At 47.6% G+C, this 25413-nt stretch overlaps 1 protein-coding gene across 1 annotated transcript in view; it reads right to left on the bottom strand.

Moving 5' to 3' along the window:
• The window catches only part of WDR36 (WD repeat domain 36), a 543291-nt gene that overhangs the window by 173209 nt on the left and 344669 nt on the right, over positions 1-25413 (bottom strand). The window contains exons 16-17 of the mRNA XM_069226458.1: positions 13541-13620; positions 6674-6781 (exon numbers count right to left, since the gene is read on the bottom strand). Of these exons, the coding sequence (XP_069082559.1) occupies positions 6674-6781; positions 13541-13620 (188 nt within the window). The remainder of the gene's footprint in view (positions 1-6673; positions 6782-13540; positions 13621-25413) is intronic.

The following is a 25413-nucleotide window of genomic DNA, read 5'->3' as shown; positions in this document are numbered from 1 at the left end:
CTTAGTTTATTTTAAGAACCACAGGTTCAAATTCTACATGTAATAGCTCATTCGAAAGGTATTGCAGGTAAGTGCTTTAGGAACTTCAAATCATCAAAATTGCATGTATACTTTTCAAGTTATTCACAAATAGCTGTTTTAAAAGTGGACACTTAGTGCAATTTTCACAGTTCCTAGGGGAGGTAAGTATTTGTTAGTTTTACCAGGTAAGTAAGACACTTACAGGGTTCAGTTCTTGGTCCAAGGTAGCCCACCGTTGGGGGTTCAGAGCAACCCCAAAGTCACCACACCAGCAGCTCAGGGCCGGTCAGGTGCAGAGTTCAAAGTGGTGCCCAAAACACATAGGCTAGAATGGAGAGAAGGGGGTGCCCCGGTTCCGGTCTGCTTGCAGGTAAGTACCCGCGTCTTCGGAGGGCAGACCAGGGGGGTTTTGTAGGGCACCGGGGGGGACACAAGTCCACACAGAAATTTCACCCACAGCGGCGCGGGGGCGGCCGGGTGCAGTGTAGAAACAAGCGTCGGGTTCGCAATGTTAGTCTATGAGAGATCTCGGGATCTCTTCAGCGCTGCAGGCAGGCAAGGGGGGGGTTCCTCGGGGAAACCTCCACTTGGGCAAGGGAGAGGGACTCCTGGGGGTCACTTCTCCAGTGAAAGTCCGGTCCTTCAGGTCCTGGGGGCTGCGGGTGCAGGGTCTCTCCCAGGCGTCGGGACTTTAGGTTCAAAGAGTCGCGGTCAGGGGAAGCCTCGGGATTCCCTCTGCAGGCGGCGCTGTGGGGGCTCAGGGGGGACAGGTTTTGGTACTCACAGTATCAGAGTAGTCCTGGGGTCCCTCCTGAGGTGTCGGATCTCCACCAGCCGAGTCGGGGTCGCCGGGTGCAGTGTTGCCAGTCTCACGCTTCTTGCGGGGAGCTTGCAGGGTTCTTTAAAGCTGCTGGAAACAAAGTTGCAGCTTTTCTTGGAGCAGGTCCGCTGTCCTCGGGAGTTTCTTGTCTTTTCGAAGCAGGGGCAGTCCTCAGAGGATGTCGAGGTCGCTGGTCCCTTTGGAAGGCGTCGCTGGAGCAGGATCTTTGGAAGGCAGGAGACAGGCCGGTGAGTTTCTGGAGCCAAGGCAGTTGTCGTCTTCTGGTCTTCCGCTGCAGGGGTTTTCAGCTAGGCAGTCCTTCTTCTTGTAGTTGCAGGAATCTAATTTTCTAGGGTTCAGGGTAGCCCTTAAATACTAAATTTAAGGGCGTGTTTAGGTCTGGGGGGTTAGTAGCCAATGGCTACTAGCCCTGAGGGTGGGTACACCCTCTTTGTGTCTCCTCCCAAGGGGAGGGGGTCACAATCCTAACCCTATTGGGGGAATCCTCCATCTGCAAGATGGAGGATTTCTAAAAGTTAGAGTCACCTCAGCTCAGGACACCTTAGGGGCTGTCCTGACTGGCCAGTGACTCCTCCTTGTTATTCTCATTATTTTCTCCGGCCTTGCCGCCAAAAGTGGGGGCCGGGCCGGAGGGGGCGGGCAACTCCACTGGCTGGAGTGTCCTGCGGTGCTGTGACAAAGGGGTGAGCCTTTGAGGCTCACCGCCAGGTGTTACAGCTCCTGCCTGGGGGAGGTGTTAGCATCTCCACCCAGTGCAGGCTTTGTTACTGGCCTCAGAGTGACAAAGGCACTCTCCCCATGGGGCCAGCAACATGTCTCTAGTGTGGCAGGCTGCTGGAACTAGTCAGCCTACACAGATAGTCGGTTAAGTTTCAGGGGGCACCTCTAAGGTGCCCTCTGTGGTGTATTTTACAATAAAATGTACACTGGCATCAGTGTGCATTTATTGTGCTGAGAAGTTTGATACCAAACTTCCCAGTTTTCAGTGTAGCCATTATGGTGCTGTGGAGTTCGTGTTTGACAGACTCCCAGACCATATACTCTTATGGCTACCCTGCACTTACAATGTCTAAGGTTTTGTTTAGACACTGTAGGGGTACCATGCTCATGCACTGGTACCCTCACCTATGGTATAGTGCACCCTGCCTTAGGGCTGTAAGGCCTGCTAGAGGGGTGTCTTACCTATACTGCATAGGCAGTGAGAGGCTGGCATGGCACCCTGAGGGGAGTGCCATGTCGACTTACTCGTTTTGTCCTCACTAGCATACACAAGCTGGCAAGCAGTGTGTCTGTGCTGAGTGAGAGGTCTCCAGGGTGGCATAAGACATGCTGCAGCCCTTAGAGACCTTCCTTGGCATCAGGGCCCTTGGTACTAGAAGTACCAGTTACAAGGGACTTATCTGGATGCCAGGGTCTGCCAATTGTGGATACAAAAGTACAGGTTAGGGAAAGAACACTGGTGCTGGGGCCTGGTTAGCAGGCCTCAGCACACTTTCAATTGTAAACATAGCATCAGCAAAGGCAAAAAGTCAGGGGGCAACCATGCCAAGGAGGCATTTCCTTACATCTACTCAGACACCCTCTCTGGCCAACAGCAATCTGATTGTAGGAGGGTCCTGCAACAGTCTGCTGAGCTCTTTTCCCTAACCCCTGGTCAGACACACCTGTGTACCCATGATGTGGACACAGGAGACAGCATGCCTGTCAAAAACAAAATATTCAGACAGTCTGATCAAGTTAAGGAAAGCATCAAGGTGGAAGTCCACAAGATGCTGGAATTGGGAGTAATTGAGTACTCTGACAGCCCCTGGGCTAGCCCAGTGGTCTTAGTCCCCAAACCTCACACCCAAGATGGAAAGAGAGAGATGAGGTTTTGTGTGGACTACAGAGGACTTAACTCTGTCACCAAGACAGATGCCCATCCCATTCCTAGAGCTGATGAGCTGATAGACAAATTAGGTGCTGCCAAATTCTTAAGTACCTTTGACTTAACAGCAGGGTACTGGCAAATGAAAATGGCACCTGGAGCAAAAGAAAAGACAGCATTCTCCACACCTGATGGGCATTATCAGTTCACTGTTATACCCTTTAGTTTAAAGAATGCCCCTGCCACCTTCCAGAGGTTGGTGAATCAAGTCCTTGCTGGCTTGGAGTCCTTTAGTGCAGCTTATCTTGACGATATTGCTGTCTTTAGCTCCAACTGGCAGGATCACCTGGTCCACCTGAAGAAGGTTTTGAAGGCTCTGCAATCAGCAGGCCTCTCTATCAAGGCATCCTAAAAAGTCCAGATAGGGCAGGGAACTGTGGTTTACTTGGGACACCTTGTAGGTGGAGGCCAAGTTCAGCCACTCCAGACTATTCTGGACTGGGCAGATCCAAAAACCCAGACTCAAGTCAGGGCATTCCTTGGCTTGACTGGGTACTATAGGAGGTTTGTGAAGGGATATGGATCCATTGTGACAGCCCTCACAGAACTCACCTCCAAGAAAATGCCAAAGAAGGTAAACTGGACTGTAGAATGCCAACAGGCCTTTGACACCCTGAAACAAGCAATGTGCACAGCACCAGTTCTAAAAGCTCCAGATTACTCCAAGCAGTTCATTGTGTAGACAGATGCCTCTGAACATGGGATAGGGGCAGTTTTGTCCCAAACAAATGATGATGGCCTTGACCAACCTGTTGCTTTCATTAGCAGGAGGTTACTCCCCAGGGAGCAGCGTTGGAGTGCCATTGAGGGGGAGGCCTTTGCTGTGGTTTGGTCCCTGAAGAAGCTGAGACCATACCTCTTTGGTACTCACTTTGTAGTTCAAACTGACCACAGGCCTCTCAGATGGCTGATGCAAATGAAAGGTGAAAATCCAAAACTGTTGAGGTGGTCCATCTCCCTACAGGGAATGGACTTTATAGTGGAACACAGACCTGGGACTGCCCATGCCAATGCAGATGGCCTTTCCAGGTTCTTCCACTTAGAAAATGAAGACTCTCTTGGGAAAGGTTAGTCTCATCCTCTTTCGTTTGGGGGGGGGGGGGGTTGTGTAAGGAAATGCCTCCTTGGCATGGTTACCCCCTGACTTTTTGCCTTTGCTGATGCTATATTTTGAATTGAAAGTGTGCTGAGGCCTGCTAACCAGGCCCCAGCACCAGTGTTCTTTCCCTAACCTGTACTTTTGTTTTACACAATTGGCACACCCTGGCATCCAGGTAAGTCCCTTGTAACTGGTACCCCTGGTACCAAGGGCCCTGATGCCAGGGAAGGTCTCTAAGGGCTGCAGCATAGCTTATGCCACCCTGGGGACCCCTCACTCAGCACAGACACACTGCTTGCCACCTTGTGTGTGCTGGTGAGAACAAAACGAGTAAGTTGACATGGCACTCCCCTCAGGGTGCCATGCCAACCTCACACTGCCTATGCAGTATAGATAAGTCACCCCTCTAGCAGGCCTTACAGCCCTAAGGGAGGGTGCACTATACCATAGGTGAGGGCACCAGTGCATGAGCACTGTGCCCCTACAGTGTCTAAGCAAAACCTTAGACATTGTAAGTGCAGGGTAGCCATAAGAGTATATGGTCTGGGAGTCTGTCAAACACGAACTCCACAGCACCATAATGGCTACACTGAAAACTGGGGAGTTTGGTATCAAAGTTCTCAGCACAATAAATGCACACTGATGCCAGTGTACATTTTATTGTAAACTACACCCCAGAGGGCACCTTAGAGGTGCCCCCTGAAACCTTAACCAACTACCTGTGTAGGCTGACTGGTTCTAGCAGCCTGCCACACTCGAGACATGTTGCTGGCCCCATGGGGAGAGTGCCTTTGTCACTCTGAGGCCAGTAACAAAGCCTGCACTGGGTGGAGATGCTAACACCTCCCCCAGGCAGGAGCTGTCACACCTGGCGGTGAGCCTCAAAGGCTCACCCCCTTTGTTCCAGCACCGCAGGGCACTCCAGCTAGTGGAGTTGCCCGCCCCCTCCGGCCACGGCCCCACTTTTGGCGGCAAGGCCGGAGGAAATAATGAGAATAACAAGGAGTCACCACTGGCCAGTCAGGACAGCCCCTAAGGTGTCCTGAGCTGAAGTGACTAACTTTTAGAAATCCTCCATCTTGCAGATGGAGGATTCCCCCAATAGGGATAGGAATGTGACACCCTCCCCTTGGGAGGAGGCACAAAGAGGGTGTACCCACCCTCAGGGCTAGTAGCCATTGGCTACTAACCCCTCAGACCTAAACACGCCCTTAAATTTAGTATTTAAGGGCTCCCCTGAACCTAAGAATTTAGATTCCTGCAACTTACCGAAGAAGACTGCTGAGCTGAAAACCCCTGCAGAAGAAGAAAGAAGACACCAACTGCTTTGGCCCCAGTCCTACCGGCCTGTCTCCTGACTTCTAAAGAAACCTGCTCCAGCGACGCTTTCTCCAGGACCAGCGACCTCTGAATCCTCAGAGGACTGCCCTGCTTCAAGAGGAAGAAGAAACTCCCGAGGACAGCGGCCCTGTTCCAAAAAGACTGCAACTTTGTTTCAGAGGAGCAGATTTAAAGACCCCTGCAATCCCCGCAAGAAGCGTGAGACTTGCAACACTGCACCCGGCGACCCCGACTCGACTGGTGGAGAACCAACCCCTCAGGGAGGACCCTCCGGCGACTCCGAGACTGTGAGTAACCAAAGTTGCCCCCCCTGAGTCCCCACAGCGACGCCTGCAGAGGGAATCCCGAGGCTCCCCCTGACCGCGACTGCCTGACTCTAAAATCCCGACGGCTGGAAAAGACCCTGCACCCGCAGCCCCCAGCACCTGAAGGATCGGAACTCCAGTGCAGGAGTGACCCCCAGGAGGCCCTCTCCCTTGCCCAGGTGGTGGCTACCCTGAGCAGCCCCCCCATTGCCTGCCTGCATCGCTGAAGAGACCCCTTGGTCTCCCATTGATTTACATTGGAAACCCGACGCCTGTTTGCACACTGCACCCGGCCGCCCCAGTGCCGCTGAGGGTGTACTTTCTGTGTGGACTTGTGTCCCCCCCGGTGCCCTACAAAACCCCCCTGGTCTGCCCTCCGAAGACGCGGGTACTTACCTGCTGGCAGACTGGAACCGGGGCACCCCCTTCTCTCCATTGAAGCCTATGCGTTTTGGGCACCACTTTGAACTCTGCACCTGACCGGCCCTGAGCTACGGGTGTGGTAACTTTGGGGTTGCTCTGGACCCCCAACGGTGGGCTACCTTGGAACCCAATCTTAACCCCGTAGGTGGTTTACTTACCTGCAAAACCTAACAATACTTTACCTCCCCCAGGAACTGTCAGAATTGACCTGTGTGCACTTTTAAAACAGCTATTTGTGTTTTATGTGAAAAGTATATATGCTACTGTAATTATTCAAAGTTCCTAAAGTACTTACCTGCAATACTTTTCAAATGAGATATTACATGTAGAATTTGAACCTGTGGTTCTTAAAATAAAATAAGAAAATATATTTTTCTATAACAAAACCTATTGGCTGGATTTGTCTCGGAGTGTGTGTTCCTCATTTATTGCCTGGGTGTATGTATAACAAATGCTTAACACTACTCCTTTGATAAGCCTACTGCTCGACCACACTACCACAAAAATAGAGCATTAGTATTATATTTTTTGCCACTATCTTACCTCTAAGGGGAACCCTTGGACTCTGTGCATACTATTCCTTACTTTGAAATAGTGCATACAGAGCCAACTTCCTAGAAAACCTCTCTATGAGACACAAACAGGCATGCACACACAAACACGTGCAGTCAAATTTGAAATTAGATGTATGTAAAATCTTAAAGCATTTCGCTTACCAAAGATAAATCCCAAGATCATCAACGTGGGAGGAGGCTAAGAAATCTCCAGTAGGGGACATGGTGATAGAGACAGCCGCTGAATCCAACAGAAAACAGTCTATCAGGCTGGAAGTGAAATCACAAAAGTCAATTAAGTTTCTGTAAGAGATTGGGGGTCAGATGTATCAAAGTACTGTTCTGCATTTCTTAAATACTGAATTTTAAGAAATTGGAATCACTATTAAGAAATGCAACTCCATTCGTTTCGAAGGGCCTTCAGGCCCATAGTTGCGAATGTTTTTGCATTTCCTAATTTTGGATTCCTCATTAGGGAATTACAAATTAGGAAATACAAAACCAAAGGGGTCTAGGGCCCCTGTGAGGCACCCCAAAATTTAATTATGCACATGTGAAGTGCACATATGCCCTAAGGGCATGTGAGCGCTACATGGCACTTTCAAAATGCATTTCGAATGCATTTTTAGAAATTGCACATGGTTACCACTAACTTGGAGTTGGTGGGCATTGCATTTCCTCAATGCCCAGTTCGCATTTAGGAAATGCTTGATACATGTGCATAGGGAATCGCAAATAGGAATTCCCCATTTGCATTTCCTATTTGGGGAATCGCAAGTTACAATTGTGATTCCCTAATCAGAGTCACAATTTTAGGAAATCGCTAAAGATTGCAATTCCCTGAAATGGGACTTTGATGCCTTTCATACATTGTGAAAGGCCATTTTGCATTCTCAAATGGTCAAATTTTGTGTTTTGTGATTCGCATAGTTTGTAAATGCAAAAGAGTTTGATACATCTGGTGCTGGGTCTTTTTGTTTAAAGTTTTAAAAGTCAAATGTAAGTTTGAAGTTAACAGCGTTCTTGAACGGAAAATTGTTTTTTGAACATAAAGAAACAATGTGGTGGCTCTTCAAACAGCTGTCATTTGAAAACATTAGTAATGAATACAAAGCCCGACAGTCTTACAACAAACTCTACAAAATAATCAATATTATAGTAGTGTACATTTTGTCATCTGAATGAGCAACAGATGCATTTCATAAGTATTTTTATGAAATTTCCAAGGAAAGGAAAATGTTGCTTACCAGTCGACTTCTGTTCGTAGCATGTAGTGCTGTGGATTCACATGCTGTACATAAGCTCGCCATCTAGTGTTGGGTTCGGAGTGGTACAACTTGTTTTTCTTCAAAGAAGCTTTTCGAGTCAGGGTATCGAGTGATCCCTCCTTTTGTAAATACCGCACATTGGCATCAAGTCCTTTGTTAGATTGTTTCTCTGCAGGCGGGAGAGTGAAGTAGTGAAAATATAGAGCATAATAGAAAAGATGTCCATGTCATGTATCTACATATGTACAATCTTTACATATTGATAAATTGCAATGTCAATACGCGTCCAGGGAGGATGCATGTGAATCTACAGCACTACATGCCACAAACAGATGTCTACTGGTAAGTAACATTTTCCATTCGATGGCATGTGTGGCTGTAGATACACATGCTGTGCATATAGTGTAAAGCAGTACCTCCATAAACAGTGGCTGGCATGCAGGAGTTGCAGTTGATTGAAAGAGTGTTTTGAGTACTGCTGGCCCAACATTTTCTGGTTGGTGTGCAAATACATCTACAAAGTAATGTTTTGTGAAGACATGTGGTGTACACCACGTTGCTGCTTTCCAAATGTCTGCTATAGCTATGATACCTACAAATGCCATAGATGCACCTTTCTTTCTAGTGGAGCGTGCTCGTGCTCTAGGTGGGACAGGTAATTGTCGCTTGGCTTTATTATAGCAAGTTTGAATACACTTGACTATTCATCTAGTGTCAGTTGCTTTAGATATAGCCTCTCCTTTAAGGGGCATTGAGAAAGGCACAAAAAGTTTTGTTTTTTTAAACTCTTGTTATATCTATATAACAAATAATAGCCCTTTTAACATCAAGGGTGTGCAGAGCCTTTTCTGCCACAGAATCTGGTTGGGGAAAGAAAACTGGTCATTCTATTGACTGAATAATATGAAATTGTGAAACTACGTTTGTAAGTAATTTTGGATTAGTTCTTAATACAATTCTATCTTTATGAATTTGGAAGAAAGGTTCTTCCAAAGTTAAAGCCTGGAGATCACTGACACGTGTAAAGGAAGTGATGGCGACTAAAAAAGCTACTTTCCATCAGAGGAATTGTAGAGAACAGAAATGAAGTGGCTCAAGGGAGCCATAAGCCTTGTGAGTACAATGCTAAGATTCCAAGATGGGACTGGAGGAATTCTTGGTGGGATTAATCCTTTAAGCCCTTCCATAAATGCTTTGATAACTGGAATTCAAAACAAAGAAATATGCTGTCTGTTTTGAAGATATGCAGCTATGGCTGCAAATGTAGACAAATGGATGTGTAAGCTAGATTTGTTTTTTGTAAATGTAGTAAATAACATAAAATCCTGTGTACTGTTTTGTACTGTTGACTTAAGAGGGTTAATATTTTGTGTTTGACAACAAAACATTTCCATTTGGCCGCATAACACTGTCTGGTTGTGGGTTTACGTGCTTCTTTAAGAATGTCCATACATTCCTGCAGTAATTGTAAATACCCAAATTCTATGACTTTAGGAGCCATATCGCTAGGTTGAGCGATTTGGAATTCGGATGTCTTATTTGACCCTGATTTTGTTTTAGAAGGACTGGTCTGTTGGGAAGCTTTTGATGATGAACTATTTAGGATTCCAGTAGGGTTGTGAACCATGGTTGACGTCCCCATGTAGGAGCTACCAGGATCATGATGAGGCAAGATTGTTTGAGCTTCCGAACCAGAAAAGGAATGAGTGGGAGAGGGAGAAAAGCATAAGCAAATATCCCTGACCAATGCATCCATCCATAGAGCATTGCCTTCAGACTGAGGGTGCGGGTACCGGGAGGTGAAGTTTTGGCAATTTTTGTTTTGAGATGTGGCAAATACGTCTATTTGAGGTGTTCCCCACTTTTGGAAGTACTGGTGGAGGACTTGTGGGTGAAGTTCTCATTCGTGGACTTGTTGCTGCATCTTGCTGAGAAGGTCTGCAAAGTGATTGACTGTCCCTGGGAGATAATGTGCCATTATGTGATTGTGGTGATGAATTGCCTATTTCCATATTGTTTGTGAAAGCTGGAATAGTTGATGAGATTGTGCCCCCCCTCCTGTTTTTGAAGATAGTACATGACAGTCATGTTGTCTGTACGTATGAACACTACCTTTTGTTGCAATTGTGGAAGGAACGCTTTCATTGATAGGAAGACTGCCTGCAGTTCCAGGTAATTGATGTGCAAGGACTGTTGAGTGGTGTTCCATATCCTCTGGACTGTGAGGTTGTGGAGATGAGCTCCCCAACTGGTATTTGAGGCATCTGTTGTGAGAGTTACCTGAGGCACAGTGTCTAAAAAGGGATGCCCTTTCATAAGGTTTGCGGTGTTCCACCAATACAGAGAGCGATAAGTATGGCTGTCCAACAACACTAGATCTTCCATCTGACCCTGTGCCTGAGGCCATTGATGAGAGGCACTGTTGAAAAAAACACATATGAAGTCTGGCATGAAGTACAATTGCAATACAAGATGCCATCATCCCTAACAATCGCATAACAGTTCTTACTGTGTATGCTCAGTTCTCTGTTGATGTAGCAATCACTGTTTGAAGGGCTTGAACTCTGGCTCAGCTGGAAAACGCTTGTCCTAAATGTGTGTTGAGAATCGCTCCTAGACAGGGCTGTATCCGGAGAGGGTGAAGATGAGATTTGAGGTAACTGAGGGTGAACCCTAGAGTGTGTAGGAGATGAATTGTAAGTTCAGTGTGGCGTTGACACTGTTAATGAATTGGCTTTGATGAGCCAATCATCCAAGTATGGGTAGACATGAATTTGTTATCTTCTGAGATGTGCTGCAACTACTGCAAGACATTTTGTGAATATTCTGGGAGCGATTGTGACTCTGAATGGTAATGTCTTGAATTGGTAATGTTTTTGCTGCAACTATGAATCATGGATATTTGCAGTGTGCTAGATGAATGGGAAAGTGAAAGTAAGCGTCCTTTAGGTCTAACTCCATCATGAAGTCGCCTTGTTGTAGAAGGGGAATAACATTCTGAAGAGTGACCGTATGGAAGTGTTCTGATAGGATGTAGTGGTTTAAGGGTCTGCGATAAACTCCTGTACCCTGGTGTTGAAAGGGTATTGGTTCTATAGCCCCCTTTGAGAAGAAGAGTGTACTTTCTCTTGAGAAGAGTGAGATGATCTTGTGAGAGTCTTAGAGTATGAGAGGGTATATTTGGTGGAGTGGAAGTGAGCTCCAAACAGTAACCATTTTGAATAATTGAAAGTACTTATTAATCTGTGGTAGTTTGAGACCACTGCGGGTAAAAATGTTGTAACCTTCACCCTACAGGTGTGGTGTGAGTTGGTAGGAAGTCATTATTTGGTGGTAGATGAGGAGCCTCTAGATGTAAATGGCTTTCCTCTTCCTTTGTTACAGTTTGCTCTGTAGGAACCTCTAAAATAACCTATGGTGTATTGAGAGCTGGGCTTTGTTTGAGTGGAAGACTGTTCATTAAATGATGAGCGAAAGCCTCTTGCAAATCCTGTGCAACGAAAAATACCCCCGTGTGTGCTGGCTTGGTGTGCTCCCATAGCTTTGGCAGTTTTATTGTCTTTATTTAGTTTTTCAAGGGTGGTATCCACTTGTGAGCCAAGTAAATGCTCTTTATCAAATGGCATGTATAACACTGCCTGATGTACCTCTGGTTTAAAGCCTGAGCATCTGCGCCAGGCATGTCGCCTAATGAGGACACTGGTGTTAATACTGCACGCTGCCGTATCAGCATCATCGAGCGCACATCTAATTGAATTATTTGAAATTGTTCGTCCTTCAGTTACAATTTCTAGCCCCCTTTTACAGTGTTCCTCAGGGAGGTATTGTAGAAGCTCCTCCATTGCATCTCAGTGAGCTCCTTCATATCGGGATACTAATGCCTGGGCGTTAGCAATCTGCCAGTGATTGGCTACTTGAGCTACCACTCTTACCTGCTGCATCTAATTTTTTGCTTTCTTTATCGGGAGGAGGTGTGTCTCATGATTATTGGCTATTGGCCCTATTGCGAGAAGTAGAGACAATGATAGAATCTGAAGGGATTTGTGCTTTTATAAATAAAGGGTGAGTGGGTGCAGCCTTGTATTTTTTATCCACTCTGGGAGTGATAACCCTTGCTCTAACTGGCTCTTTAAATATTTTGTCCGAGTGCCTGGGCATGTCTGGGAGCACTGGAAGAAATTGACTCTCCGTGTGTGTTAGGCCAAGGGTGTCAAACTGAAAATCCTCTTTATTGGATCTGTGTACATATGTACATTGTGATATGCTGCTGCCCTAGCTATAAACTGTTGATATAAGGTGGAATCCTCAGGTGGTGAAGGTCTAGATGGGTAGAGATCCAGATCATTATGTGTAATAGTATACGGATCGTATGTACCCCCATGGGTCGTGATCGTCTACGGTATCTCCCAAATTATGAGCCCCATCAGGTGGCGAAATGGGTGGTGTGAACCCCAAAGGAGGGGGGGAGATGTTGGTGGAGGAGTATGCTGTGGAAAAGTATGTGGAGGTGGAGAGAGTTGAGGAGAAGGCTGAATAAGAAAAGGAGTATTTTCCTTTGTAGTCTTTTTTGGAAGCTGAGAGGCGCCAAGAGCTTCTTGAAAAGTCAATTTCCTCTTTAATGGGGGAGGAGGTGATGTTATAATCCGTCCTGTTCCCTCCATAACTTCTAAAATTGGTTCAACTGGTGAAGGGGTGGTAGTTGAAGACAGTCCAGGATCTATAGAGGTATTTTTAAAGATTTTCGGTTCTAAAGTCTTTTGAATATGGGATATTTTCGGTGCCAAAACTGTGGATGACTTTTTTTCTTTTTTGGCGCCGAAGTGGTCGGCATCGAAGCACCATGTATCTTCGGTCGTTTTGGAGCCGAAGTAGAGGTGCTTGAGGTTGATGCCAAAGATTTCTCTTTTACTTTTTTAAGTGTCCAGCCGGAAGGCGGGCATCTGAATGAGTTTCTTGGCTCCAACCATGGTTGGAAGGCAGTGGCGGACCTGTGACTTTTTATGATGTAGTTTTGACTGAGGGTGAAGGGGTCTTTTTACTCACAGTTTGCGCCGACTGCATCAGTTGACTCTCGATGTCAGATTATACATCGGAGTCCGAGTCTTGAATAGAGAAGGCCTCTTCCTGCTCCAACTCTTCTTGTGTATGGTCGTCGCTGAAGATGTATGGTGTGTCACCTGGAGTTTGAGACACCATTTCCATCTGACAAACTCTTCGATCTCTGAGGGTCTTTTTCGATCGAAGGGAACAGCATGCTTCACAGGTCTGCTGGTTGTGGTCAAGGGAAAGATGCAAACTACTTACCTAGTGGTGGTCAGTGTGTGGAAATTTGGAGTGGCATCGAGGGCAAAACCGAAATGAAGTCCATTCCATTAGGATTGCATAGTTCGATGCTACGTGGAGGAGGTAGGCCAGAAGATAAAGCATGGAAGAATACGAGATTGATTCAATACCAACAGTGATAGAAAGACGGAGAGAATACCGTTTTTGACTGAATCAAGCAGAGAACTCTGAGCGAGAGGAACACACATCCGAACGCAACAGTGGAGAGAAACAATCTAACAAAGGACTGGATGCCATGCACAGAATTACCAAGAGGAGGAGTCAGTCGATCCTGCGACTCGAAAAGCTTCTTTTGAAGAAAAACAAATCGTACCACTCTGAAGCCAACACTAGATGACAAGCTTATGCACAACATGTGTATCTAAAGCCACACATGCCATCAAACCTTTTGTTTTTTCTATATTCTTCATTAACTCACCACCCTGATGGAAGATCCCACACTTTAATGCAGCAATCCATTGATGCAGTTATTAACCATCGACCATCGGGACTGAAAGCCTAGGGAGGAAAAAAAGCACCAAATTTGTGCACTCAGATAATTGGGTCTGTGCAGTTCCTTAAAGAGTAAACAGGGTATGCACTTTTAATCAGTACTGTATTTGTAATTACTATGGAAATACATTCCTCATTTTCAATTGAGAGTTGGGATAACATGTCTGTATGCACATAGCATGCACCTATCATGCCTTGTCACTGTACAAACTGTTCACTTATATTTGCTACTTACTGAATTTATATATATTTCTCATTTAATCAAGTTAAAAACATTTGTAAGTCGAACTGGTTTAGTTTAATTTTACTGTTCACTAGCTAAAATAAAACATTATAATTGTGACCAACAAGAACATTAAGACCAAAAAATTAAATGAATGGACAGACACAGAACACTGGGAAGAATATCTGAAGAACACAAACAGCAAACCACTCAATATACCCCTGGAATGTGGATATGGGAAAATACAGCAAAGAGATCACTTTATTTCTAGGAAGTCATCCATTTTACACTCATTAATTTAAAAAAATGCCTTGAAGTTTGAAGGTCCTTCTACCATACTTTTGTCTTCACCTTTAATCATACTTATGCAAGAGTATAAATCTTAACAGTACTGAAAACATGATGTGTTTAGTCATTGTGAGAATATGTATAGACCGCTGCATCAAGGTAGATGATACAAAGTGAGAAGTAGGAACTGATAGAAAACAAGAAAAGATACAAAACAGATGTAAATAAACGGATCACCCTGGGGTCAGAAAGAATACATGAACACTTTTTAAAAAATAAAAAAAGACATTAGTAGGAAAGTGCCACTGTTGGCATGGTTAAGCCCCTCACTTTTTGTCTAGTGTTGATGTCAACTTTGACTGAAAGTGTGCTGGGATCCTGCTAACCAATCCCCAGCACCAGTGTTCTTTCCCAAAATCTGTACCTTTGTTTCCACAATTGGAACAACCCGGGCCCTCAGTTAAGTCCCTTGTAGAAGGTACCCATGGTACCAAGGGCCCTGTGGCTAGGGAAGGTCCCCAAAGGCTGCAGCATGTATTATGCCAACCTGGGGGACCCCTCACCAAGCACATGTACAGTGCCTATGCAGACTGTGTGTGCTGGTGGGGAGAAAAAGGCAAAGTGGACATGACACGCCTCTCAGTGTGCCATACCAACAAACCACAGCCTGTGGAATAGGTAAGTAGCCATTCTAGCAGGCCTTACAGCCCTAAAGCAGGGTGCACTATACCACAGGTGAGGATATAGCTGCATTAGAGTCTGTCATTACGAACTCCACAGATCCATAAAGGCTTCACGCAATACTGGGAAGTTTGATATCAAACTTCTCAACACAATAAACGCCCACTGATGCCAGTGCGAGATTTATGGAAAAGTGCACACAGAGGGCAACTGAGAGATGCCCTCTGTATGTTAGCCAAGTTGCTAGTGTAAGACGGACCGGTCTGTGCCAGTCTGACACTTTCAGACAACTTTCTGACCAATGGGGTGCTAGCCTTTGTGCTCTCGGTGGTAAGAAACAAAGTCTGTCCTGGGTGGAGGTGCTTCACACCGCCCCACTACCGGAACTGTAACCCTTGGCAGTGAGCCACAAAGGCTCAATCCTCGGATTAGGAGGGAGGAGTGACCCCTCCAGCCAGGACCACCCCTAAGGTGTCCAGAGCTGAGGTGACCCACCTGCAGCATCCTCCATCTTGGTCTGGAGAACAGGGACCAATAGGATTAGGTTTGTGCCCTCTTCCCCAAAGAGAGTGGGCACAAGGAGGGTGTAGCTACCTTCAGGGACAGTAGCTATTGGCTTCTGTCCCCTGACTCCTAAAAAGCCCCTAAATCTAGGATTTAAGGGCCTCCCTGAACCCAGCTCACCAGATTCCTGGTGACCTGACAAGAAGGACTGCTTAGCTGAAACTCTAAGCAGAGGAGAAGGAAGACGACAACTGCTTTGGCCCCAGCCCTACCGGCCTGTGTCCTGCTTCAAAGAACCTGCAAAAGAATAGCGGTGCGTCCAGCTGGACCAGTGACCTCTGCCAAGTTCCAGAGGACTGCCCTGCACCCAAAAGGACCAAGAACTCCGGAGGACAGCGACCCTGCCCAAGAAAAAATCAACAACCAAGGACTCCAGCCTCACTCCGAATGCGTGAGTCCTGACCACTCTCCACCCAACGCACACAACACGTCTCCAGGTGGTCCACCCAGCCAGAGAGGATCCCCAGGCGATTGCGAACAACTGCCCACCCTGGGTTGACATCTCCACCCAGACGCCTGCTGAGGGAATTCCGAGGACCCCCATGACCGTGAAGCTCCGGATGAAGATATCTGACGACTAAAGACCCACCGCAACCACTGCCCCCAGGCCTCGGAGAACCCGACCTCTGGTGCAGCAACGTTCAGCAGGCTGCCCTCCTCCCTGTCCTGCCTGTGGTCTGCCCAAGTTGGCCCCCGGTGCTCACCTGCAGCCTCTGAGTCACCCTCGGGGTCTCCTCACAGACCAGCATTGGAAGCCAGACGTCTTGTTGGCCGCCCCTGTACTGTTGATACATGTGTGAAACACAAATCTATTGAAGTACTTACCTGCAACTTGAATCTTGCGGTTATAAAAATAAATTAAGAAAATATATTTTTGCTATGTAAAAACCATTGGTCTGGAGTTATGTTTTTGAGTGTGTACTTCTTCTATTGTCTGTGTATGTACAACAAATACTTTGCACTACTCTCTATTAAGCCTAACTGCTCGACCACACTACTACAAGAGAGAGTATTGGTATGATCTACTTTAGCCTCTGTTAAGCCTCTGGGGAATCCCTGGACTCTGTGCACACTATATCCCATTTTGATATAGTATATACAGAGCCCGATTCCTACAACATTTATATTTCTTAACTATACCACACACTAGCAGCAAATCTGTTCATGAAAGAGTTCATAAACATTGGCAATTACAGGTCGAGTTATCTTTATACTAGCAACCTTCGCACACTTATGCCTAGTTGTGTCACCGCCCCATTCCAAGTCCATTCTTGCATATGCGTATTCCCCCCTTTGTTTGCACTAGGGTCTCAACAAGAAGTAATGAGCATTCAGATCCTCTCTCCAACTATTCCCCCCTCCTATCTGGGTAATTTCTTCCACCAGGGGCCACTCCATCATATCTTCGCACCAGCTCTTCATGATGGGTCTCCTGTTCAACCACAAGTATATCACTATGCAGTGTTTCACCAATAAAAAGCCCACAAACTTGTGTTGCATTTTGCCTTCTTAGGGTTTAGGTGTAATGTCTAACAGGCAATGTCTTATAGATCACGCCAGATGAACATGTGTCACCTGCATGAGCCTAAGCACCAATTGTCCCAAGTACATTGACAGTAACCTGGAACACCCAGGTCATAAGTAGGAACTTGCCCTCCTGTCACCTTCAGGGTACGAGGAGGATCTATTGGGGTATATTCTATGTGATCTGGTGGGTGCCATGAATGTGGGGTGCTGGTAATTACAGCTCGTCAGTTTGAATCTAGCATTACTTGCTATGTCTTGCACTTGTGCACAAGTTGTCACCCATTCCGCATCTGTCAGAAGGGTCTGTAGATCTCTATACCATGTCAGCCATGCTTTAGGCAAGGTGGGCAGTCTATCCACTTTCAATGCTTTACATACGCATGACACAAGGCTCCTGTCTCGCTCACCCTCCAACACCAGAGCCATTGTGAGGGCAACCTTTGGGAAAGCTAGGAAGTCCATCCAAATCTCTGGCTTATCAAACTTCAGGAACTGCCCAGCACTAACCTCATCAAAGGTCAGTCCACATCAAAGGTTAAAAACCTCTCCCCAGGGAACAGGTCTCCCAGTGTTAGGCAGCCTCCTTCCCTCCCTGTTGTTAATAACATAGTGATATGAATCTGATGAAATGGTTGCAGCCACTCAATTTGTATGGATTTACCGGTGTCTGATTTGTGTCCCCCACTAAGCAAACTGGTAAAATCCCCTTCACAACTATAACTCTAAGGTCTTTTTTTCCCAGTTCCAATCTTCACACCATTTAGCTGTGTACTGGAAGTTATGTAGCCATGTAATAAAGCTCCAAGGGCCATATGTACAAACACTTTTTCCCATAGACACAGAATGGGTAAAAACCTTTGCTACATCTGGCCCCAAGTCCAGTAGATTCAAGCTAGCCTGTTCAATTGTAGCACGTCCAACAGGAATCTCTTCCTCTTTCACGCCCACACCAGCAAGATGAGAAGGCTATCTGTAAAGAAATGGCTCCCTGTTGCAGTTACCCCCCACTTTTTGCCTGATACTGATGCTGACTTGACTGAGAAGAGTGCTGGGACCCTGCTAACCAGGCCCCAGCACCAGTGTTCCTTCACCTAAAATGTACCATTGTATCCACAATTGGCACACCCTGGCATTCAGATAAGTCCCTTGTAACTGGTACTTCTAGTACCAAGGGCCCTGATGCCAAGGAAGGTCTGTAAGGGCTGCAGCATGTCTTATGCCACCCTAGAGACCCCTCACTCAGCACAGACACACTGCTTACAAGCCTGTGTGTGCTAGTGAGAACAAAATGAGTAAGTCGACATGGCACTCCCCTCAGGGTGCCATGCCAGCCTCTCACTGCCTATGCAGTATAGGTAAGACACCCCTCTAGCAGGCCTTACAGCCCTAAGGCAGGGTGCACTATACCATAGGTGAGGGTACCAGTGCATGAGCATGGTACCCCTACAGTGTCTAAACAAAACCTTAGACATTGTAAGTGCAGGGTAGCCATAAGAGTATATGGTCTGGGAGTCTGTCAAACACGAACTCCACAACACCATAATGGCTACACTGAAAACTGGGAAGTTTGGTATCAAACTTCTCAGCACAATAAATGCACACTGATGCCAGTGTACATTTTATTGTAAAATACACCACAGAGGGCACCTTAGAGGTGCCCCCTGAAACTTAACCGACTATCTGTGTAGGCTGACTAGTTTTAGCAGCCTGCCACAAACCGAGACATGTTGCTGGCCCCATGGGGAGAGTGCCTTTGTCACTCTGAGGCCAGTAACAAAGCCTGCACTGGGTGGAGATGCTAACACCTCCCCCAGGCAGGAATTGTCACACCTGGCGGTGAGCCTCAAAGGCTCACCTCCTTTGTGCCAACCCAGCAGGACACTCCAGCTAGTGGAGTTGCCCGCCCCCTCCGGCCAGGCCCCACTTTTGGCGGCAAGGCCGGAGAAAATAATGAGAAAAACAAGGAGGAGTCACTGGCCAGTCAGGACAGCCCCTAAGGTGTCCTGAGCTGAGGTGACTCTAACTTTTAGAAATCCTCCATCTTGCAGATGGAGGATTCCCCCAATAGGGTTAGGATTGTGACCCCCTCCCCTTGGGAGGAGGCACAAAGAGGGTGTACCCACCCTCAGGGCTAGTAGCCATTGGCTACTAACCCCCCAGACCTAAACACGCCCTTAAATTTAGTATTTAAGGGCTACCCTGAACCCTAGAAAATTAGATTCCTGCAACTACAAGAAGAAGGACTGCCTAGCTGAAAACCCCTGCAGCGGAAGACCAGAAGACGACAACTGCCTTGGCTCCAGAAACTCACCGGCCTGTCTCCTGCCTTCCAAAGATCCTGCTCCAGCGACGCCTTCCAAAGGGACCAGCGACCTCGACATCCTCTGAGGACTGCCCCTGCTTCGAAAAGACAAGAAACTCCCGAGGACAGCGGACCTGCTCCAAAGAAAAGCTGCAACTTTGTTTCCAGCAGCTTTAAAGAACCCTGCAAGCTCCCCGCAAGAAGCGTGAGACTTGCCACACTGCACCCGGCGACCCCGACTCGGCTGGTGGCGATCCAACACCTCAGGAGGGACCCCAGGACTACTCTGATACTGTGAGTACCAAAACCTGTCCCCCCTGAGCCCCCACAGCGCCGCCTGCAGAGGGAATCCCGAGGCTTCCCCTGACCGCGACTCTTTGAACCTAAAGTCCCGACGCCTGGGAGAGACCCTGCACCCGCAGCCCCCAGGACCTGAAGGACCGGACTTTCACTGGAGGAGTGACCCCCAGGAGTCCCTCTCCCTCGCCCAAGTGGAGGTTTCCCCGAGGAATCCCCCCCTTGCCTGCCTGCAGCGCTGAAGAGATCCCTAGATCTCCCATTGACTTCCATTACAAACCCGACGCTTGTTTCTACACTGCACCCGGCCGCCCCCGCGCTGCTGAGGGTGAAATTTCTGTGTCAACTTGTGTCCCCCCCGGTGCCCTACAAAACCCCTCTGGTCTGCCCTCCGAAGACGCGGGTACTTACCTGCAAGCAGATCGGAACCGGGGCACCCCCTTCTCTCCATTCTAGCCTATGTGTTTTGGGCACCACTTTGAACTCTGCACCTGACCGGCCCTGAGCTGCTGGTGTGGTGACTTTGGGGTTGCTCTGAACCCCCAACGGTGGGCTACCTTGGACCAAGAACTGAACCCTGTAAGTGTCCTACTTACCTGGTAAAACTAACAAAAACTTACCTCCCCCAGGAACTGTGAAAATTGCACTAAGTGTCCACTTTTGAAACAGCTATTTGACAATAACTTGAAAAGTATACATGCAATTTTGATGATTTGAAGTTCCTAAAGTACTTACCTGCAATACCTTTCGAACAAGATATTACATGTTAAATTTGAACCTGTGGTTCTTAAAATAAACTAAGAAAAGATATTTTTCTATATAAAAACCTATTGGCTGGATTTGTCTCTGAGTGTGTGTACCTCATTTATTGTCTATGTGTATGTACAACAAATGCTTAACACTACTCCTTGGATAAGCCTACTGCTCGACCACACTACCACAAAATAGAGCATTAGTATTATCTATTTTTACCACTATTTTACCTCTAAGGGGAACCCTTGGACTCTGTGCATGCTATTCCTTACTTTGAAATAGCACATACAGAGCCAACTTCCTACATTGGTGGCAGCGGTGGGATACAAGACTTTGCATTTGCTGGACTACTCAGCCAATACCTGATCACACGACAAATTCCAAAATTGTCATTAGAAATTGATTTTTGCAATTTGAAAAGTTTTCTAAATTCTTAAAAGACCTGCTAGGGCCTTGTGTTAGATCCTGTTTAGCATTTCTTTTAGAGTTTAAAAGTTTGTAAAAGTTTGAATTAGATTCTAGAACCAGTTGTAGATTCTTAAAAAGTATTCCAACTTTTAGAAGCAAAATGTCTAGCACAGATGTGACTGTGGTGGAACTCGACACCACACCTTACCTCCATCTTAAGATGAGGGAGCTAAGGTCACTCTGTAAAATAAAGAAAATAACAATGGGCCCCAAACCTACCAAAATACAGCTCCAGGAGCTTTTGGCAGAGTTTGAAAAGGCCAACCCCTCTGAGGGTGGCAACTCAGAGGAAGAGGATAGTGACTTGGAGGAAAATTCCCCCCTACCAGTCCTATCTAGGGAGAACAGGGTCCCTCAAACCCTGACTCCAAAAATAATAGTCAGAGATGCTGGTTCCCTCACAGGAGAGACCAACACCTCTGAAATCACTGAGGATAACTCCAGTGAAGATGACCCCCTGTTAGCCAGGATGGTCAAAAGATTGGCTTTGGAAAAGCAGCTCCTAGCCATAGAAAGGGAAAGAAAAGAGATGGGCCTAGGTCCCATCGATGGTGGCAGCAACTTAAATAGGGTCAGAGATTCTCCTGACATCCTAAAAATCCCCAAAGGGATTGTAACAAAATATGAAGATGGTGATGACATCACCAAATGGTTCACAGCTTTTGAGAGGGCTTGTGTAACCAGAAAAGTAAACAGATCTCACTGGGGTGCTCTCCTTTGGGAAATGTTCACTGGAAAGTGTAGGGATAGACTCCTCACACTCTCTGGAAAAGATGCAGAATCTTATGACCTCATGAAGGGTACCCTGATTGAGGGCTTTGGATTCTCCACTGAGGAGTATAGAATTAGATTCAGGGGGGCTCAAAAATCCTCGAGCCAGACCTGGGTTGATTTTGTAGACTACTCAGTAAAAACACTAGATGGTTGGTTAACTGGAAATGAAGTGTGTGACTATGTTGGGCTTTATAATTTGTTTATGAAAGAACACATTCTAAGTAACTGCTTCAATGAAAAGTTGCATCAGTATCTGGTAGACCTAGGTCCAATTTCTCCCCAAGAATTGGGAAAGAAGGCAGACCACTGGGTCAAGACTAGGGTAACCAAAACTTCCACTGGGGGTGACCAAAAGAAAGGGGTTACAAAAACTCCCCAGGAGAAAGTGGGTGACACTAGAAACAAAGAAAAAGAGTCCTCTGTAGGCCCCCAAAAACCAGAACAGGTGGGTGGGCCCCAAGACACAACCCAAAACAAAGGTGGGTACCAGGGTAAGAACTGGGATGCCACTAAGGCATGGTGCCACAACTGTAAACAGTCTGGGCACCACACCAAGGACACTTCTTGTCCCAAAAACAAACCCCAGAACAAAATTCCAGGGGTAACCAGTGTAGCCATGGGAGATGACTCCTCAGATGAGGAGGTCTTCATAGCCTTCAACTGGAAACAGGGCCCAACAGGTGAGTTGGAGATTCCAGAGGGAAGTAGACACTTCCACCACCTACTGGTGAATGGAATCCCCACCACTGCCCTGAGAGACACTTGTGCCAGTCACACTATTGTGCATGACAGGCTGGTGCTCTCAAACCAGTACATCCCAGGTGAGACTGCCAGGGTAAGAGTTAGCCTAGACCGGGTCACTAAGAGGCCTGTGGCTTTAGTACCCATAGAAGTGGGTGGCACTCTTAGCTGGAGAAGGGTAGTAGTCAGTACAGACCTCCCCCTTGATTGTCTCCTTGGAAATGACTACCCAGAGGTTAGTCAGAGCCCAAGAGAGGAACTGGTCCAGTGCCAGTCCTCTCCCAAGGATTCTGGAAGTCCTGCCTCTGCAGTAAATGCAAGCAGGCCCCAGAAGAAGAAGAAAAGAAAACAGAGTAGGAAGGGTGGACAACCTTTAGCCAAGGTTACAGCAAGCCAAGGAGATTCTGCTCCAGTAGGGGAGAACTCCAAAAATGGCCCTGATAAAGTCCAACCTGACCCACAAGAAGTCCTGGCTAGTCAGGCAACTGTTAAACCTGAGTGGGTGGCTCCTCAGCTAACAGAAGAAAGAGTGGAGGAAGGGTGTTTACTACAAGATGTGGTAACCCCCCACTCTAATACAGCAGACAGGCAACCTGAACCCAAAGAGGCCTGTAACTTAGCCCCTTCCCTTTTAGGTGAAGAGCTAAAGGTGTGGTTCTGGGCACTGACAGCTGTCAGTGGCCTCTGCTGGGTGTTAGCCTTTATGGCTGCACTATCCTTAGCATGGTGGTCTGACCCCATGCCAAATAGCAAGTTAGGCCCCCTGACCCTATTGGTCATGGTGGGGTTACTCCAGCTCTGGGTAACCTCTCTGGGTAAGCTAGGGGTAACCCTGGCCAAGATAAGGTTAGCAGAGGTGGATACCTCTAAGACCAAAATAGAAAGAATGGGTGGAGACATTGAAGAGGCAGACAAGAGGCAATTCAGACTAGGTCCTATCACTGTGGAAGTAGGTCAGTTCCCCAAAGGGAATGACCTGAACAGAAGGATGTAAGGCAGAGTAGGCCCTGCAACTAACCAGCCTATTTCTCCTACACTTCCTCGCCTGACAGACTAGGAAGACTCTCCCAGCTTGGGCTGAGTCTCCTGGCCTGTGGGCTGGGGGGGGCTTGTGTAAAGAAATGGCTCCCTGTTGCAGTTACCCCCCACTTTTTGCCTGATACTGATGCTGACTTGACTGAGAAGAGTGCTGGGACCCTGCTAACCAGGCCCCAGCACCAGTGTTCCTTCACCTAAAATGTACCATTGTATCCACAATTGGCACACCCTGGCATTCAGATAAGTCCCTTGTAACTGGTACTTCTAGTACCAAGGGCCCTGATGCCAAGGAAGGTCTGTAAGGGCTGCAGCGTGTCTTATGCCACCCTAGAGACCCCTCACTCAGCACAGACACACTGCTTACAAGCCTGTGTGTGCTAGTGAGAACAAAATGAGTAAGTCGACATGGCACTCCCCTCAGGGTGCCATGCCAGCCTCTCACTGCCTATGCAGTATAGGTAAGACACCCCTCTAGCAGGCCTTACAGCCCTAAGGCAGGGTGCACTATACCATAGGTGAGGGTACCAGTGCATGAGCATGGTACCCCTACAGTGTCTAAACAAAACCTTAGACATTGTAAGTGCAGGGTAGCCATAAGAGTATATGGTCTGGGAGTCTGTCAAACACGAACTCCACAACACCATAATGGCTACACTGAAAACTGGGAAGTTTGGTATCAAACTTCTCAGCACAATAAATGCACACTGATGCCAGTGTACATTTTATTGTAAAATACACCACAGAGGGCACCTTAGAGGTGCCCCCTGAAACTTAACCGACTATCTGTGTAGGCTGACTAGTTTTAGCAGCCTGCCACAAACCGAGACATGTTGCTGGCCCCATGGGGAGAGTGCCTTTGTCACTCTGAGGCCAGTAACAAAGCCTGCACTGGGTGGAGATGCTAACACCTCCCCCAGGCAGGAATTGTCACACCTGGCGGTGAGCCTCAAAGGCTCACCTCCTTTGTGCCAACCCAGCAGGACACTCCAGCTAGTGGAGTTGCCCGCCCCCTCCGGCCAGGCCCCACTTTTGGCGGCAAGGCCGGAGAAAATAATGAGAAAAACAAGGAGGAGTCACTGGCCAGTCAGGACAGCCCCTAAGGTGTCCTGAGCTGAGGTGACTCTAACTTTTAGAAATCCTCCATCTTGCAGATGGAGGATTCCCCCAATAGGGTTAGGATTGTGACCCCCTCCCCTTGGGAGGAGGCACAAAGAGGGTGTACCCACCCTCAGGGCTAGTAGCCATTGGCTACTAACCCCCCAGACCTAAACACGCCCTTAAATTTAGTATTTAAGGGCTACCCTGAACCCTAGAAAATTAGATTCCTGCAACTACAAGAAGAAGGACTGCCTAGCTGAAAACCCCTGCAGCGGAAGACCAGAAGACGACAACTGCCTTGGCTCCAGAAACTCACCGGCCTGTCTCCTGCCTTCCAAAGATCCTGCTCCAGCGACGCCTTCCAAAGGGACCAGCGACCTCGACATCCTCTGAGGACTGCCCCTGCTTCGAAAAGACAAGAAACTCCCGAGGACAGCGGACCTGCTCCAAAGAAAAGCTGCAACTTTGTTTCCAGCAGCTTTAAAGAACCCTGCAAGCTCCCCGCAAGAAGCGTGAGACTTGCCACACTGCACCCGGCGACCCCGACTCGGCTGGTGGCGATCCAACACCTCAGGAGGGACCCCAGGACTACTCTGATACTGTGAGTACCAAAACCTGTCCCCCCTGAGCCCCCACAGCGCCGCCTGCAGAGGGAATCCCGAGGCTTCCCCTGACCGCGACTCTTTGAACCTAAAGTCCCGACGCCTGGGAGAGACCCTGCACCCGCAGCCCCCAGGACCTGAAGGACCGGACTTTCACTGGAGGAGTGACCCCCAGGAGTCCCTCTCCCTCGCCCAAGTGGAGGTTTCCCCGAGGAATCCCCCCCTTGCCTGCCTGCAGCGCTGAAGAGATCCCTAGATCTCCCATTGACTTCCATTACAAACCCGACGCTTGTTTCTACACTGCACCCGGCCGCCCCCGCGCTGCTGAGGGTGAAATTTCTGTGTCAACTTGTGTCCCCCCCGGTGCCCTACAAAACCCCTCTGGTCTGCCCTCCGAAGACGCGGGTACTTACCTGCAAGCAGATCGGAACCGGGGCACCCCC

The sequence above is a fragment of the Pleurodeles waltl genome, chromosome 1_1 (genome assembly GCF_031143425.1).
Source record: "Pleurodeles waltl isolate 20211129_DDA chromosome 1_1, aPleWal1.hap1.20221129, whole genome shotgun sequence".
NCBI lineage: Eukaryota > Metazoa > Chordata > Amphibia > Caudata > Salamandridae > Pleurodeles > Pleurodeles waltl.
Note: the sequence above shows the minus strand (reverse complement) of the source record. Positions and strands in the feature narration are given on the sequence as shown.